Source organism: Colias croceus, chromosome 19 (assembly GCF_905220415.1).
Source record: "Colias croceus chromosome 19, ilColCroc2.1".
Lineage (NCBI taxonomy): Eukaryota > Metazoa > Arthropoda > Insecta > Lepidoptera > Pieridae > Colias > Colias croceus.
In genome coordinates this window covers 8738282-8757202 of record NC_059555.1, presented here as the reverse complement: position 1 = coordinate 8757202, position 18921 = coordinate 8738282, and the positions used below count along the sequence as shown (strand labels likewise).

General features: G+C 32.8%; 3 protein-coding genes across 3 annotated transcripts; 1 reads left to right on the top strand and 2 right to left on the bottom strand.

The window, feature by feature from the left end:
• The first annotated feature begins 153 nt into the window (after nucleotides 1-153).
• Nucleotides 154-12009, top strand: LOC123700557 (protein adenylyltransferase SelO, mitochondrial-like). Its single transcript, XM_045647807.1, has 12 exons — nucleotides 154-474; nucleotides 1436-1599; nucleotides 2179-2259; nucleotides 3508-3671; nucleotides 4013-4188; nucleotides 4723-4822; nucleotides 8211-8371; nucleotides 8686-8807; nucleotides 9252-9381; nucleotides 9870-9996; nucleotides 10302-10414; nucleotides 11455-12009. Exons 1-12 carry the CDS (start codon nucleotides 286-288, stop codon nucleotides 11575-11577), a joined length of 1650 nt encoding a protein of 549 aa, XP_045503763.1. The 5' UTR covers nucleotides 154-285; the 3' UTR covers nucleotides 11578-12009.
• Nucleotides 12010-14836: 2827 nt separating this feature from the next.
• Nucleotides 14837-17200, bottom strand: LOC123700351 (DNA repair and recombination protein RAD54-like). Its single transcript, XM_045647542.1, has one exon. The coding sequence runs from the start codon at nucleotides 17198-17200 to the stop codon at nucleotides 16430-16432; it is 771 nt and encodes a 256-aa protein (XP_045503498.1). The 3' UTR covers nucleotides 14837-16429.
• Nucleotides 14906-16318, bottom strand: LOC123700443 (DNA repair and recombination protein RAD54-like). Its single transcript, XM_045647654.1, has one exon. It carries the CDS (start codon nucleotides 16316-16318, stop codon nucleotides 14906-14908), a length of 1413 nt encoding a protein of 470 aa, XP_045503610.1.
• Nucleotides 17201-18921: the final 1721 nt, after the last annotated feature.

Sequence of the window (18921 nt, the reverse complement as noted above, 5' to 3'; positions counted from 1 at the left end):
TTATAAATAAAAACCTTTAAATTATTCATATTGGTTTTATTATTATCCAATTTTTTATAAAATTTTTGGAACGCAACCTCTATTAACTTATTTTTAAAATGGCAATTTCAAATAGTTTAGAGTCAATGTCAGTTGTCACTTGTCACTGTCATACATAAGTTTATGAAATATTTTAAACTGTGCAGAATTCAGAAAATATCTACCTGCATATTATTAATTTAAAATTTAAAATTATTCGTGTTCAGGACATTTAAAAGTTATTACAAATCAAGTTTATTCAAATATATGAAGCGCGGCTTTAGTACTTTCCATGCCTTACTACATAACCCAAGGGAAATGATGTTAGGCACTAAACTAATAAACGATTTTAAAGACTTTAAATTTAAAAGTCCTCCAAGCTACGCTGAACTCCCAATTAATGAGAATCCTGAGTATAATGTACCAGTGGCGGTAAATCATGCAATTTTCTCAAAGGTAAGATTTTTTGTGTCTGTTACGTTTAAAATTAAAAACCAATATTATGGCGCAATTCAAATTCAATACTTCAATAGGCGATAATAGCTAGTATGCAAATATTTTGTTTTGAAATTTCGAGTACGGTGACTAATAATTTTTAAACGATATCGATGATATAAATGTCTTGTGTAATATAGATTTATAAAATACTTACTTACTTACTTTATCACTAAAAAATGTGAACAAGTAACAAAAACATGCAATTAGGAAAGGGTCTGGTTCTGTCTAGTATTATGAAGTTCTATTTACTTTGCTCTCTGATATACAGAAAGTATACTTTCTGTATAAGTAACTCAAACTCAAACATTCATTTATTCAATTAGACTACTATTTAGTAGCACTTTCGAATCGTCATTACATAGGTATTTTTAATATTTACCACCGATTCGGAAAGCAGTATCTATGGAGAAGAATCGGCAAGAAACTCCATAGTTGCTCTTTTAAAATCATGTCAATATTACATAATATGTAACTTATATCTAACTACATAATATATCATAATATGCCAAAGAACTGTCCTATAGTTGTAGCTATACAGCTATAGCTGTTTTTAGTAGTAGTTTAAATTCTCATTTATTCTTATTATTAATAACTAGCTTTCCGCCGGCGGCTCTGCCCGCGCTTTCAAAGAAAAACTCGCATAGTTCCCGTTCCCGTGGAATTTCCGGGATAAAACCTATCCTATATTACTTGTGGATAATGTAGCTTTCGAGTTTAGTTTCGGTGATAGAATTTTTAAAATCAGTCCAGTAGTTTATGAGCCTATTCATTACAATCAAATAAACAAACAAACAGGGTTTTCCTCTTTATAATATTAGTGTAGATTAATATCTTGTGCCAGAGCAGGCATCCTTAAACAGACAGTTATTTTATTAACATCTGATTCCTTTTTATTATTATTTATATCTACCTACTCTAGGTACCTACAGAACCATTGACAGGCAAGCTACATTTAGTGTGTGTGTCTGAAGACGCACTAATAGATGTGCTGGATTTGGATCCTAAAGTGTCTGAAAGTGAGGAGTTCATACATTTTGTGAGCGGCAAATATCTGCCAGAAGGTGGACTTAGCGTATCTCATAGGTGAGTTGTTGTTGCGTTTTCAAAGAAATACCCGCATAGTTCCCGTTCCCATGGGATTTCCAGGATAAAACCTAGCCTATGTTGCTCAGTGAAGATGCAGCTTTCTAACGGTGAAATAATTTTTGAAATTGGTCCAGTAGTTTATGCGTGAAAACGATACATACATATATACATAATTACAAACCTTTCCTCTTTATAATATTAGTATAGAAGTATAGACATGCACATTGTGAAAGAAGCTCATATAATTCTCATTCCTGTGGGATTTCCAGGATAGAACCTTTATGCTATGGTCTTTTTCAGATCTCTAACTATAGTTTTACCAATGTTGTTGTTCTTGTTGTTGGGATTATTATTGTGATCATTAATTGCATTTATGCTGTTTTCGTATTAAAAAAAAATAATAAAATGAATCTTTATTTGCCAAAAAAATTAACTTTACAAAAATATGTATGCTGACTCCTAAACTAGAGGAACTCTGTGTCTTAGGAGCCAGCGTTCCTCCTTATAAAAATTATCTGTAATATTATCTAAATATAATAATTTTTTATACATAGTGCATTTATTTCTGATTTTTAGGTATGGCGGATATCAATTTGGTTATTGGGCAGATCAACTTGGTGATGGTAGAGCACATATTTTGGGAGAATATGTGAACAGGTCTGTATAATTGATAAATCATCATTACATAAGTAGTACATATAAAACAAAGTCGCCTTTTCTGTCCCTATGTCCTTTTGTATGCTTAAATCTTTAAAACTACACAACGGATTTTGATGCGGTTTTTTTTTTAATAGATAGAGCGATTCAAGAGGAAGGTTTTAGTATATAATTTATTAGGTTTTAGACTAGTGTTGCCGAACTATCGATAGTTTGACTATCGATAGTTAACCTTGAAAATAAGTCAGAATATCGATAGCACTATCGATAGTATCGATATTATCGATACTATCGATAGCGTTAATCATGGAATACTATTGATGAACTGCAATAGTATCGATAAAATCGATAGTATTGATTGCCAATAGTTGCTTTACTATCGATACTGTCGATAGTATCGATACTATTGCTACTGAATATTGCAACTACAATCGATACTATCGATAGTACTGATACTATCGATAGTTTTGAGCTATCGATAGTAGTAAATTGTGCAATAGTATTGTTCACGATTTCTTGGTATAATGGGTCAATTTAAATTAGAAGACACTAACTATGCACAAATGTACATGGCTTATTGGATTACGAATTAACGAACTAAAAAAAATGGATTGTACAAAGCGCCAATAGATAACTTGAAAAGTATTATAACCAAACATCTAGTTCTCTGTCATCCACTATAATATTATTGATAAAGCAATACTATCGAGAAAAAGGTCACTATCGATGGGACGATATTATCGATAGTATCGACACTATCGATAGTATCGATAGTTCGTTCGATATTGAGCTTCGATAGTATCGACACTATCGATAGTATCGATAGTTCGTTCGATATTGAGCTTCGATAGTATCGATACTATCGATGGTATTGCTATGTGTCGATAGTATTTACGCTTATAGGACTATCGATACTATCGATAGTATCGACACTATCGATAGTATCGATAGTGCTATCGATACTATTGCTTTTCACCAACTATCGATAGTTAATCGATAGACTATCGATAGTGGACTATCGAGCGGCAACACTATTTTAGACAAAGCGGGCGAAGCCGCGGGCAGTAAGCTAGTATATAAATCTATATATCTATAATCTATATATAAATCTAGACGTGAATTATTTAATATTTTTTTTTATTCTGTTAAAATGATACATATTCGATTTTCACTGTTTATATTACCTTTCACTTCATAAAAACCACATGCATTTTAATTCCACTTTTCTACATGGCAACCTTTTAACAGAAAGGGTGAAACCTGGCAACCCCAGCTCAAAGGTTCCGGTGAGACTCCATACTCTCGCTTCGGCGATGGACGAGCGGTATTACGCTCGTCGATTCGCGAAATGATCGCGAGCGAAGCGTGCTACTACCTGGGGATACCGACCACGAGGGCTGGAGCGCTGGTAGGTAAGGCGGTTTTTGGAATTTGAACTTTTTGTTGTCTTAATAAGGTGTAATTTAGCGTGATATGTAAATGTTATTAATTGAGTTACTTTTTGTAATTTGAATGTTGAATACTACCGCTAATATTAATGTTTATATGATTCAGATTGGATTATTATGTAATTGTAATAAGGTCTAGTTTAGTATTTTTTATTTTGTTTTGGGTTTTAGTTGAATATACACCATTAAGTCATTACAATAAGGCTTAATTTAGAAAAATGTTTAATGTTCTTTAAGTTTTACTTTAATATTGACAATATACCGTTAGAGAAGAATGTTTGTAAAATGAATTTAATTATTTTCAGTGAGCGACGACCACAAAGTGTGGCGCGACAAAACGTACAGTGGTATGGCTAGACAGGAACGAGCTGCGATAGTCGTGCGACTGTCGCCCGCGTGGTACAGGATTGGCTCCTTCGAGATACTGTATAAGAGACGCGAGCCTGAATTGGCGGCAAAATTGGCTGATTTTATTATTAAGGTAGGCTATGGTAGGATGTGTTGTTTATGTTAGGGTCTGTTATCTATGGTAAGGTGCGTTGTCTATGCTGATAGATTGTGTCTATGGTATAAGTGTGTGTTGTCTATGGGTTATATAATGTACAGTGGTATGGCTAGACAAGAACGAGCTGCGATAGTCGTGCGACTGTCGCCTGCGTGGTACAGGATCGGCTCCTTCGAGATACTGTATAAGAGACGCGAGCCTGAATTGGCGGCAAATTGGCTGATTTTATTATTAAAGTAAGTTTTGCGTGGGAAGGATGTAAAGGTAGGCTGTGTTGTCTATTATAGGATGTGTTGTCTATGGAAGGGTGTGCTGTATATGGTAGGGTATGTTGTCTATGGTGTAAGGTGTTAGTGTGTATTCTATAGTGATAGGTTGTGTTTACTGTTTTGCACATAAATTCTACTCGGTATTTTTTTAATACTTTGTGATGATAATAATATGTTGTAACCTAATTTTTTATGTATTAAAGTTTTACTGAAACCTTTCTAATATTTTTTTTTATTTCAGCATCATTTCCCGGAAATAAGCCTTGATGATGAGGATAGATATGTCAAATTATATTCAGAAGTTGCTCATCGGAATTTGGATATGGTAGCGACATGGCAAGGTATAAAATACAACTTGTAAAAAATTATTTAACAAATATAATATATAATATTTGTTAAAAACTGATTATTTATTTTAATATTAAAAATATATATAATATTAAAAATATCAAACTCAAACTCAAACTCAAACATTTATTTATTCAATTAGACTTCTTCGAGAAGCACTTTTGAAACGTCAATACATATTTTTAACATTTACCACCGATTCGGAAAGCAGTATCTATGGAGAAGAATCGGCAAGAAACTCCATAGTTGCTCTTTTAAATCATTTCAGTATTACAATTTAATTTTACAAAATATGTAAGTAACTGTACGTATATATCATAATATGCCAAAGAACTGTCCTGTGGTTTTTACGCGACAACCCTCCATGGGTTTTTATCTTCCATATATTCCTTAATGCTGTAATAGGCTCTCTGAACTAATACGTTTTTTACATAATTTTTAAATTTAGCACTACTAAACTCTTTAATACTATGAGGAATTCTGTTGTAAAAAAGTATACCTTGGCCCATAAATGAATTTTTAACTTTAGCTAACCGGTAAAATGGCATTTCAATTTTATTTCGGTTCCTTGTGCCATAACGGTGTCTATCTCCTACTCTTGTGTGTAAGTCTGCGTTTTTGTGTACATATAAAATATTATTAAATATATACTGTGATGGTACTGTGAGGATACCAGTATTCTTAAAGAGATCTCTTAGTGAGTCCCTAGCACGTAAATTATATATAGAGCGTATGGCTCTTTTCTGTAATATAAATATAGTTTCTATATCTGCAGCCCTGCCCCATAGCAGAATTCCATAGGACATAATGCTATGAAAGTAGCTAAAATAAACCAATCTAGCCGTGTCTTCATCGGTGAGATGCCTTATTCTTCGAACTGCATATGCAGCTGAACTAAGCTTAGCAGCGGTGGTGGCAACATGGGCCCCCCATTGTAGCTTCTCATCTAGTGTCAAACCAAGAAAAACAGTAGAATCCACAGGGTATAATACCTCCCCGTTTAAAATAATATCCCTTTTCACCTTTTTTACATTTGGAAGGATAAATTCAACACAATTTGTTTTTTTTGCATTTAATAATAAATTATTAGCAGTGAACCATTTGGATATGCGTAAAAGAGCAGAGTTTACTTCGTCAACATTTGTGTCATGTCTATCCACATTAAATATTAATGAGGTATCATCTGCAAACAGTACTATTTCACACATATCCTGCAAATAATAAGGTAGGTCATTAATATATACTAAGAACAAAAACGGTCCTAAGATAGATCCCTGCGGAACACCTATGTTAATCGGCGCACCGCGAGATTTCTCTCCATTAACAACAACGGTTTGTACCCTGTTCTGAAGATATGAAGCTATGAGGTCCTGAGATAAACCTTTAATACCATAAAAATTTAGTTTCCGTAATAGAGTGGTATGTTCTACACAGTCAAAAGCCTTAGAAAGGTCGCAGAATATCCCCAAAGCATTCTTTGAATTTTCCCATGCTTTATATATATGTGACAAAAGAGCTATTCCAGCATCAGTGGTAGAGCGCCCCTTTGTGAAACCAAACTGTTTGGCGTGCAGTAAACCATTTGATACAAAATGACTACATAATTGGTTTAAAATTAATTTCTCGAAGACTTTGCTCAAAGTTGGTAAAATGGAAATTGGCCTATAGTTATTACAGTCTTCTTGGTCACCACTTTTAAATAAAGGAATAACTTTACTTAACTTTAATAAATCAGGGAATATACCACAGTCACAACATTGATTAAATATAAACGCTAAGTGGTTGGCAATGTTTTCTATAATATTATTTACTAGATTTACAGACATTCCCCAGAGATCACATGTTTTTTTTAAGTTTAATGTTTTAAAAGTTTTAACAATTTCCTCTGCAGTCACATGTCGCAATTCAAATAATACATTACATTCAGCAACATGGTCCCTCAAGTAGGACTCCGCAAGCGCTGATGACGAATTTAATTTTTCGGTAATACTAGCAGGGACACTACTAAAAAAATCTTCAAAAGCAAGCGCAACATCAGCACTTTTGTCAATGACCCTACCAGCATTAACTAGTTTTATGGTACTATTTGATTGGCTTTTGCCCATTTCACCATTAATAATTGCCCAAACCGTTTTAACTTTGTTATCAGAGTTGCGTATTTTATCTCTGACATACAAGCACTTGGCAGTGAAACAAACTTTTTTAAAAGTTTTTGAATAATTTCTAACATAACTAAGAAATGCCAAGTCTTTGTTATATTGCTTCATGCCATATAACTCATATAAAACGTTCCTGCATCGGTGTTGCCCATTGGCTAAATGGTAAATCCTTGGTAATACTTAAAGATTTAACTTTAAAGATTTTTTCAAACTCATTATGAATTAAATTAAAAAGATTTGTAAACATTTCACAAGGATTAGTATGAAAGGATTGATCATTCAGGCCAGGCAATTTATTATTAATATTATCTCTAAATTTATGAATGCCTTTTTTAGTTATAGGCCTAACATTAATTCTTTTAAATGTAGGTATGCAATCCCATTCAAAAACTACTTTCTGGCCACAGTGATCCGAAGTCAGTGTATTGAGAATATTTTTTTCTAAAAAGTTACAATCACAGTAAACATTATCAATACAAGTTGCAGAACTTGGTGTAATTCGTGTGGGTTCATCAAAAAGTTTATGTAAATTAAATGATTGAAATAAATTAACTATTCGTGTTGCCATTTGTGTATGTGAAAGTAAATCAATATTAAAGTCTCCACATACTATAACCTTCTTTTCACTTCTGCTCAAACGCTTTAATATTTCTTCCATGACTGTCTCAAACATATTATAGTCACTGGAAGGAGGCCTATAAACGCAAACAATAATGTAACGCTCAAGTTCAACACAGGACAGTTCAATGGTGCGTTCTACAGAAAGGCTAACAATGTCAGTTCGTTCCTTGCATTTTAAACTATTGTGTACAAAAATAAGAGAACCTCCATGAATAGCGTTTTTCCTAAAGTATATACTTTTTAATTTATAATTATCAATATTTATTAACAACTGACATTGTTTAAGCCAATGTTCTGTTACACAAAATATTTTAATTCTATTATGATTTAAAAATAATTCTATTTCTAATAATTTGCTAGCTAAGCCTTGAATATTTTGATGCACAATAGAAAAAGACTGCTTAGCTGTTGTCTTATAAACTAGTTTAAATCTAGCTTAGGGCTAGATTGTCTGTCAACTATCTACTCTTTTAGACTTTTAATCCATTGAGCCCCCAGCGGCCCCATCGGTCCACGACACAATAGATTTTCTATTGTGTCTGTGATTCCAGGGGCTGAGTTATTAAAAACGGTTTAATAATTTAATTATTTTTAATTACAGGTATAGGATTTACGCACGGTGTATTAAATACAGATAACATAAGCCTCCTTGGCTTGACCATAGACTACGGACCGTATGGTTTCATAGACCATTATTATGATCATTATGTGCCAAATTCTTCTGATGATATGGGACGATATGCTTATAAGATGCAGCCTGAGGTAAAGAATAACTTTTTAACATCTGACATGATTTAAAAGAGCAACTTATTTTTTTTTAACTTTAACTTTTTTTATTTATCCTATTGATAGTGATGTAAACTTTCGATTACCAAATGGATAACCAATTGGATTCGTTTTTTGTCTGTTTGCATGTTTGAAATGCATATTTCTTAACCATTATAGATAAGTTGATATTTTTAGTAAGTCAAATAATACTAAGCTGTTCAATAAATGAATTTTCATATTTTATTTATCTGTTTATGAATTTATTGTATTTTTTTTTGAAAATTACTGATTTTGTTGTTCTTTTACAGATTTTGCTATGGAATTTGGATAAGTTCGCCGAAGCGTTGGTGCTTATATTAAAAGTGGAACAGATAGCGAAAATACGGGCAATACAGGCGACGTTGGATGAATATGTGGAAGATAAAATTAGGTAAATATTATTTATAATATAATGTACACTTATATATTTTACTAGCGGTCCGCCCCGGCTTCGCCCGTGGTACATGTTTACGTTTTCTCTCCATAAGAACCATCCTCGTACTTCAAGGAATATTATAAAAAAAGAATTAACGAAATCGGTTCAGCCGTTCTCGAGTTATGCGCTTACCAACGCATTTTGCGATTCATTTTTATAGTATAGATTAACAAATATCTTATAAAAAATTTGTGACTTACAGGTCAGTTAATTTGTCTAAAGTAATTTTTTTGGAAACTAAATCTCATATAAAATACCTTAGTTACTCTATTTATTTTGAATTACTCTAAAACGTTTAATATCATTTAAATAGGACTAAGAATATTTTTAATAATACAGTCATTGTGTCGAAACTATTATTTAATAATGAATTGTGTATTATCAATTTAATAATTCCAGAAATACATTCAACCTAAAACTCGGTCTTGAAAATTACAAAGATGGCGACGAAAAATTAGTAAAAGATTTGTTAAGTTTGATGCAAAGCACTATGGCGGATTTTACAGCTACCTTCCGGCAATTGGCTGAAGTAAGTAATTTATCAACACTAATATTATAAAGAGGAAAACTATGTTTGTTTGTTTGATTGTAATGAATTCATCCATTCGAAAGCTACATTATCCACGAGGAATATAGGATAGGTTTTATCCCGGAAATTCCACGGGAACGGAAACTATGCAAGTTTTTCTTTGAAACCGCGGGCGGAGCCGCCGGCGGAAAGCTAGTTTATAATAATACTAGTACTTCATCGTGTGTTTGCGTGAAATAATTTAATGAATAATGTTTTATCACTACCACCTTTAAAGACTAATCTATTCTAATATTATAAAGCTGAAGAGTTTTTTTGTTTGTTTGAACGCGCTAATCTCAGGAACTACTGGTCCGATTTGAAAAATTCTTTCTGTGTTAGATAGCTCATTCATCGAGAAAGGCTCATTCTAATTTATATAAAAGAAAAAAACTTGCAAGTTGTTATTAGTTTGTTATGGTATTTTATTATTAAAATATTTTTTACAGATAAATTTAGATCAGCTGTGTGATGAAGAAATATTAAAAAATCACTGGTCATTGATCAAATTGTGTAAAGCAAAGGGATGGGACGAGTGGGTGAAGAGGTATAGAGAACGGATTGACACTGAAAATGGTAATTATGCTGTAAAACTTATTTTCAAATAAGATATAAATAAATAAACAGTCCGGACATTACATAAAATCTAATCTATTACCAAAAAGAACAAAGATATTCAGGAGGAAGACACACAAAAAACTATTTTGGGAACAACAATATATTTTTAAATTAATATACAAATATGTATGTGCTATTATAATAAAAGAATTACGAAATAAAGATAAAAATAAGGTCGCACTAATTTTCTCGTCTTCCAAAATAACTCACTTGAAAATATAATTTAAATTGCTAAAAATTTTAAATTAATATTATTCTTTTAGTTACTGATGAGAAACGTAAAGAGCGAATGCTAAAAGTGAACCCCCTGTATGTGCCGAGGAATTGGATACTACAAGAGGCCATTGCTGACGCTGAGAAAAATGATTTTAAAAAGGTAAAATGCAACATAATATTAATTACTAGCTTCCGCCCGCGACTCCGTCCGCGCGGATGTCGGTCTTTGCGTGGATGGATTATTTCTCCATTTTGAGTAACTCGGACAATGACATCTTATAAATATCTATTGGACCCAAATACGGCTAGGTCTATAATAATACGCAACGTGTGTTCGCGGTACCTACTACAGAACAGAACAACGTCTATGGATAACTGAAAAATTGAGATTATTTTTTTTTCTACGTATTTTTCCAGGATAAAAAGTATCCTATTTTACGCCCAGGATAATAAGGTATAATTATACCAAGTTTCATCGAAATCGAACCGGTAGTTTTCACGTGATGTCTTCACATACAGACAGACAGACAGACAGACAGACAAAAAATTTTTTAATCACATATTTGGGTTTGGTATCGATCCAGTAACACCCCCTGCTAGTTATTTTTTCAATATTTTCAATGTACAGAATTGACCCTTCTACAGATTTATTATATGTATAGATAAAGAATGAAAAAATAGTAGGAACGAAAAGAAAATATACATTAAAAACTGAACTACAACTTGTTTTATTAAATTGTCGAAAGCATATTATATAAGAGGTAGCGCGCACGAGCAACTTTGTCTCCGCAACTATTTAGTCTCTCCCACCTATGGGCTAGTATGAAAGTGCGCGCACGTAGCGACGCAACTCCCCATACAATTGATGGGAGAGACACAATAGTTGCGGAGACAAAAGTTGCTCTTGTGCGCTAGCTCTTAAACCTATATTTTGTAAAGTATACCAAAAATTGAGAATACTCGACAGTCGAAGGGAGAAATAGTGAAACAAAATTAAAATTTATAGCCAGTGATGTTTTACGTAAAAAGGTATAATAGATAGGTTACCAACTAGAAAAAGAGACAACTGAAGTGAATTGTGGCCATTTAGCTACATTCCAACCTTTTTACTTAAAATATCATTGTTTCTTGCTCATGATTCCTATATTGAAAAAAAAAATATGGCGGGATATTTTGCGACTAAAAATATTTTTTTGACAGGTACGCCATCTGTTGGAAGTGTTCAAGAAACCCTTTGAAGTGAACGAAGAAGCAGAGAAACTTGGTTATTCCTCTCAACCGCCGAGCTGGTCTTATGGATTGAAATTAAGTTGTTCTAGTTAACTTATTATTTCTTTATATTTATGTTTGAGTTTATAAATACTTTATTTGCTTAATATAATAATTACTTATTCCTCTATAAAGTTTATTCAATAGAAATTAACTTTAAAATTTTCTCATTATATTGTTTCATTTCATAATAGATAATTCAATAGTTTTTTGTATAGTCTGTATTACGATAGAAGAATAAAAAAGTAAGAGAAGTCTTAATAATCTATGCTCAGTATAGATTGAAGATTCAAAATAGGTAGTGGTTATTTTTTTTAATATTCTTAAATTTGCAGTTTGTTTATTTCTTGGTGAATTATTTTTGTGTTTGTTGTAATAGTATAAGATTGTCATAAAAGAGAAAAAAGTGTATTCTCAAAATGTCGTTGTAGTTTTTTTTAGGTATTATTAATTAAGTAGTAAGTATTGAATATTGTTTGTTGTAAATTTTTTTTTTTTTAAATATACATAGGTATTAGTTATGACGGAAATAAAAAAGTGATTGAGGCCACCAGGATCCCCCAGCCCGATCCCCCAGGGGATCCTAGTGAACTCATCGGTTCATCAGAATCCCCTCATAATAAAATGAAGTACTTAAAGATGTTATCACACTGCTTAAAAATATTTTATTTAACAATATCTAAAAAATGACCTACGCTCGCTGCTTATTAATTCCATTTGTGTTTCTTGTATAAACTTATCAGTTGCTATTTGATCTACCTTACGTATTTTTTTTGGTTGCCTTCGCTTTTGTTCAGAATCTCTTTTTAATGCATTCAATAACTGTAGAATGTTAGGGCGTTTTCGACCAATCATTTTTAATAAACCCGAGTTCCAACTTTCGCAACAATTATTATTGGTGCGATGTCTTTCGCTAAAAACTGACATCAAGAACAAAGGAATAGATTTGGTAAGAATATTAGAATATTCGTAAAAAGGGAAAAAAACTTAATTAACTTAAAAACAAATTTACTAGTAGAGTGGTTATGTTGTGCGGTGCTATGCCATTGTTACCTACGGAATATATGACTGAAGGGTGGAACTATATTTTAAAAAACATATTAAGTATGAGTAAAGATTATCCAAACATGCTGAAGTTAGTAAATTATATGAAATACTCAAACCTCAAAAATGACGATACCAGAAAAATGTTGTCAGTTTTCAGCGAAAGACATCGCACCAATAATTGTTGCGAAAGTTGGAACTCGGGTTTATTAAAAATGATTGGTCGAAAACGCCCTAACATTCTACAGTTATTGAATGCATTAAAAAGAGATTCTGAACAAAAGCGAATGCAACCAAAAAAAAATACGTAAGGTAGATCAAATAGCAACTGATAATATTTTCTAGGGTTTGATTTTACGCGAGTATTATACATTTAGAAATTAAAGACTTTTTAACGGATTTTAAACGCGATTTATTCATTCTATTATTTTCCCGACGTTTCGAACACTTTACAGCGAGCGTGGTCACGGGGAGCAACTGATAAGTTTATACAAGAAACACAAATGGAATTAATAAGCAGCGACATAAGCGTAGGTCATTTTTTAGATATTGTTAAATAAAATATTTTTAAGCAGTCTGATAACATCTTTACTTCATTTTATTATGAGGGGATTCTGGTGAACCGATGAGTTCACTAGGATCCCCTGGGGGATCGGGCTGGGGGATCCTGGTGGCCTCAACCAAAAAAGTGGAATCTGGTTTATGTTATAGTCTATTATAGTTTTAAGTACATGAAATTTATATTTTTAAACAGTTATGTAATAAAGGAATTTACAAGAGAACTTTACAAGGAACTTCTGGATATGTTCTGATTAGTTTATCTATCAGTTAGAATGACAAGAATACAATAATGCATTAAAATAGAAGAAGTGTCAAATAGGTCAGTTACTTTACCAGCAAGTCTAAAAAAGATAGGTAAAGAGTTTGAAACATTCCCTCACTGCTTTTTAAGATACACTTTAAAACTTGAGTTTCAACACGTAAATTAATACTATTGACTAATTTATATATGAAAATTATATAGGAATAAAAAATATGGTAGCCACTAAATATGACTTTATTTAGAATTATAATCCTTTCTTATGTTATTTAGATTTGTGTATATATAATTAAAATTATATTCACGGTGTGTTAAAGTTATTATTTTGAGTTTAACATGAGTTAGATGACATTTTTGTTACTGCGATTTTGTTTTTGTAAATTTTTTCGGAAATATATGCTTGTTATGAATATTCAATTGTTGTTTTATTTTAACACTTTTATTACTTACATACATAAAGATACATTATATCTTACCCCTGAACAACACTGAAAACTTTTTTGATAAAATTTATTCAATAAAATAAAACCATAGTATAGAGATTGAGTAAGCCGTCTCCCGGCGTTTAGGAGCGCATGGTTCCTAAACTAGCGAGACGCAGGGTTATCACTTGTCACGTTGATATTTTTAATAATTGTATAAACAAACATCGACCGCTCACAGCAATTGCGCGCCCCACAGAGCATGGCGCGCACCTAACGACAACGGTCCATGAGAATTCCGCGTTGTGTGCGTGCGTCAGGTTTGCGTAAATTACAGGGGGCGTGGCCAAGTGCTCCGCGTACATACAAACGATGCGATCTACCTTAGTTCGAAGATAACTTACTTGCTCTCTTTATAAAATATACTATAACTACAGCTAGTAGGCTACTATACAAATTGATACGCTGGGAGCTGGTAGCTTCGTGCACCGGCTAGAATCTTTTTCGTTAATTTATTTACAGTTATTGTAATCCAAGCTGAGACAAAAACCAACAAAGCAAAAATAAACAACCATTCTGTCGTTCTTGAGTTACCTATCTGTAGTCTGTACTAATATTATAATTCTGAAGTGATTGTTACTTTGTTTGGTTGAATACGCTAATCTCAGGAACAACGTATCCGATTTGAAGAATAAATTAAGTGTTAGTCTGTTATCCATCGAGTAAGGCTATATACCTAATAGGTAGGTATCATCAAGCTAAAACTACTAGCCACTAGGAGCGGAGCAATGCGGATAAACCCGTGGGTTACGCCAAATTACCTAGGTACGTAGTTATTTAGCTGTCGCTGTAAAATTGTGAATCGTATTCGTAACGTTAGCTTGCATTTTTAATTATTTTTCGTTAGAAGAGAGGTAGGTAATGCGAATATATTGCACTTATTTACAAGAAGAATTTACTTTTCCTAAATATTAGCGAGATGCAGACAAGAGTTTAGGATATGTGTGTTTGAAATGAAACCAGTAAAATAAATAGAACATTTTTATAATTCGTAACATAAATCTCCACTTAATTTAACAAACACTGTAAAATAAATCTATTCATAATCTTCATCAGCACTGTCATCAGGCTCGGAATAATCTTCATCGATTTCAATTTTTCTTTTCTTCTTGGCTTGAACATTTTCTTTGTCTTCTTCCATGTTTTTCTGTGCTTCTGTTTGAGCTGATCGGTGGTGGAAGACGAACGAAATGCTCTTTGCAAGATCCCAACACTGTTTTAATACTAAATCCGCGAGGTTCTTTTTATCCGCGCAATGGTACCAATTCGATAAATCAGACGTACAGTCAGAATTTTCTGGGGGCAATGTTACTTGTATGTTATTCACACAACGCTTGCATCTGAATTTGTTGTGTGTATCCGATAGCGTGTTTTCTTCGAGGCGGAACAAGTCTTTTAAATCGTCGGATGTAAAGTGTCGCAAAGAGTCCTCATTCTGGTCTACAACTGTGTCGCTTAACGCTTTTTTGTGGGCTTGGCGCTGGAAGATTTTCTCCTCGATCGTCCCCGTGGCAAGAAGGCGGTAGATATAGCAGACTTTCTTTTGCCCATCACGCCAAACCCTGGCCATGGCTTGGTCGTCATTTGCAGGATTCCAATCAGGATCAAACATGATTAGTCGATTAGCACCAATAAGATTGAGACCACAACCTCCAGCTTTAGAACTTAACATAAATATCCATTCTTTGGAATTCTTATCGTTAAAACTTTCGACTACTTTAGCTCTTTTCTTTATTGTCATAGAACCATCTAGCCTCACATACAAATATTGTCGTTTACGACATAATTTCTCAAATAAATCGAGAGTTTGAGTATAATTCGATACAAGAACGATTTTATCGTCTGTATTCATTTTCAAATTGGCTAAAATACAGTCAAGAATCATTAATTTTCCTGAGTATTCGGGTCTCACGTCTTTTATGTCGTAATTACTTGGTAAAAGATCTCTGGCTTTCTCAAAGCCTTCTGACCGTTCCATAATTTTGTCGTACACTAAATCTGGATGATTACATAATTTTTTCAACATAGTAATACTGGACAATGCACTGAGAGTGTTTTTATCCCCTGTGCCTGCGAATTTGTTCCTAATTGTATCTGAATTAATGAAGTTCTTATAAATTTGTGTTTGTAGTGGTGTCATTTTAACACAGATTACTTGTTCAAACTTGACCGGCAAGTATTTTGTAAGTAGGCTGCTTGTTCGACGAATCATACATTTATTTACAATAGACGTAAGAGTCTGTAAGCACTCTTGTGCTCTCTCCCTCTCCTGCGTACTTGCTAACGCATCTTGTCCTTTAAGAATTGGATTTTCATATCTCTTTTTAAATTCTTGGGCCGTGCCAAGTATTCCTTCATTAACAAAATGTACTAAACTGAAATATTCAGTCAAATCGTTCTGTATTGGTGTGCCAGATATGAGAATTCGCCTCTTAGCTTTTAATCCCATTAATGCTTGATATGTTTGATTTTCACTATTCTTTAGTCTGTGTCCTTCATCGCACAATACTAACCCTACTTCAGATGAATGTAAAATATTTGAATAAATCCTAAACGTCTCTTATGATATAATTAACACAGGTGTTGCAACTCTCATGGAATTATATGTGTTCATGAATTGCTGCAATTTTAATGTTATATCAGCTTTTGAACCTCCGTCCATTGGAAGGGAATTGATTCTTTGTCCGAGCCACTTTGTTATCTCATTATACCAATTCTTTACTAAACTACTTGGACACACTATGATTGCTTTGCTTATTGTGGGCTTACATTCAGGGCCTTGGCGTAGTAGCGTCCAGAGTAATGTAATGCATTGCAGGGTTTTACCCAGACCCATCTCGTCAGCCATGATACAGCCATATGCGTTTTCTATCTGATGTCCTGTGACACAATCGTACATGAATTTGACACCTTCCCTTTGATGCGGTCGAAGTATATTTCCAAGAACGGGATCCACAACCACAGCCACTCTAATATCATTTGGGTTCATTTTCATCCTCTCATGTTCTGGGATATACGGCGGTCGGTATAATACAAGTGCATTGGGTTCATCAGGATCATGCAAAGCTCGTCTTACTTGCGTGCGTTTTAATCCTAAACTTTTACCACAAAAAGACGACACGTAGTTCGGAATCGGCACTTTGAAGGGCTTGCTCAATATCTGCTTGATTAAGTTCTCATGATCGGAAGAAGACATTGATTGTGAAAGAGATTTTTGAGCGAGAGGAATCTTTGTACATTCCCGCTTCTTACGTTTCGTAGCATTTAGTAGAGGACTTTTAAAAACATTGTCGCCGGAGCCAATTTGGCTCGGCGCTAAGCTGCGCCTCATTTCTATTTCTTAATTTCACTAAAATAAATAATAATTAATAACTCATGATTAAAAAAATACTTTCAACCTTTACACTATTTTTGAATTCAAACTTGTCAAAACAAGTGTGACACAAAGTGTGAGAACTATGAGAAGAAGTTTTGTTTTGGATCTGTCATAATTCATGTATCTGTCACATAACAAATGTCATTGCTGTTTATGAAACCACAGATTAAATTTTAATGTTTTCATTTTTGTAGTTAAAATATTTTGGTGTTGATCTACTTACACATTAGCCGTAGACAGAGAATAGGTACGTGGAGAATACACTAGGCTTAGATTACCTTGTGGATTACCTATACACCTAATATATAATCTAAGATACTAGGTGACACTAGCAAATGGCAAATACAAAATCTAACGAATGATGCGATTACGCTAAAAGCTCTTGATTTCGATGTTTGTGTATTTTGGCGATGAAGGAATATCTATACCATTAATTTACGTGTTTGTGTATTCCTTAATATGCTATGGAAGGGATAGGTGTTCCTTTTACATTAAATAAAAATACACTCATTTGTAAAGAAACTTTATTTGCCAAAAACAAATAAATTTTGTGTCGAGATGAACACTGAACATTAAATCACAGATTATTATTAAACAGAAACTTAAGCAGGTAACAAAACTTAAGATAATTAGATTAGTGTGTAATTAATATATATAGAAAATTATTAATAAATCGCCAACATGAACTACGTATAATTTGCGCACATTTGTGCTTTGTGTCTTATTAATCTCGTAAACAATAAAAACGCGAATTTAAATGATTTGATAGATATGCGTAGATTCCGTGGTGTGGAAGTTTAAACTTAATTTAAAAATCGGAAAATTTAATGACTATAATATATCAGCTGCGAATCGAGTTGCCAATTTTTAGGAAAAATATCGAGTCGGTAATTTTTTTTTATAATATAATATGGACAATTGTATTGGCATTTTTTGTTCATTACCAGACCACAGAATTACATTTTCTAAACCAAGATAAGTAAGCTTTTGTGTTACATTCATTATTAATTAATTATTAGTACATTTCTCTATAGTTGTAATTATTCTATGTATATTTTTAATCTTAACTAGATATGACGGAAACACAACTAACAGCTTCTTATAACAGTGAAGGAATAAATAGTTTTTATTATCTTTTTCAAGTGTTTAGTTTAAATAGCACAAGTCTAACATCGATATAAGATAATTTTATAGACATATTAATATTAAAAATCACACCGAATTCTTTTTAACACTTTTGAAAAAGTTGCGCATATATTCCACTGTCCGTAGCAAGACATAGTTATAAACCTACCATTTACAAAAATACCCTTTTTCCACACTCCTTGTACTTATAAAAATACTTTTTATACCAGCATCATTTTACTTTCATATATTACATTGGTCACTGTCACATGCATTGTAGAACGTATAACGAAAGAGACAAAATATTATCTGAAAAAAGACATTTTTACCATCTTTCCGAATAAAGTTTAAAATAAATTGGTTACTGAACTGATATTTTTTTGCCATCTGCTCTTTAGATTAATTGTACGGAACCCCGTCGGGTTTTCGACTCACGCTTGACCAATTTTTTTTTACCAAATCTATAGAGAATTAAAAAAACACAAATAACCAGCATGATTACAAAAAAAGATAACTACAGCCAAGATGAAATATATTTCTTTTTCAAAAAA

What these genes read in the sequence shown, in the direction of transcription:
- LOC123700557 (XM_045647807.1), top strand. Translation starts at nt 286, where the DNA reads ATGAAGCGCGGCTTTAGTACTTTCCATGCCTTACTACATAACCCAAGG. An exon ending in ATCATGCAATTTTCTCAAAG is followed by an intron (nt 475 to 1,435) that starts GTAAGATTTTTT and finishes TACCTACTCTAG; the next exon opens with GTACCTACAGAACCATTGAC. An exon ending in TTGGGAGAATATGTGAACAG is followed by an intron (nt 2,260 to 3,507) that starts GTCTGTATAATT and finishes ACCTTTTAACAG; the next exon opens with AAAGGGTGAAACCTGGCAAC.
- LOC123700443 (XM_045647654.1), bottom strand. Translation starts at nt 16,318, where the DNA reads ATGGGATTAAAAGCTAAGAGGCGAATTCTCATATCTGGCACACCAATA.
- LOC123700351 (XM_045647542.1), bottom strand. Translation starts at nt 17,200, where the DNA reads ATGAGGCGCAGCTTAGCGCCGAGCCAAATTGGCTCCGGCGACAATGTT.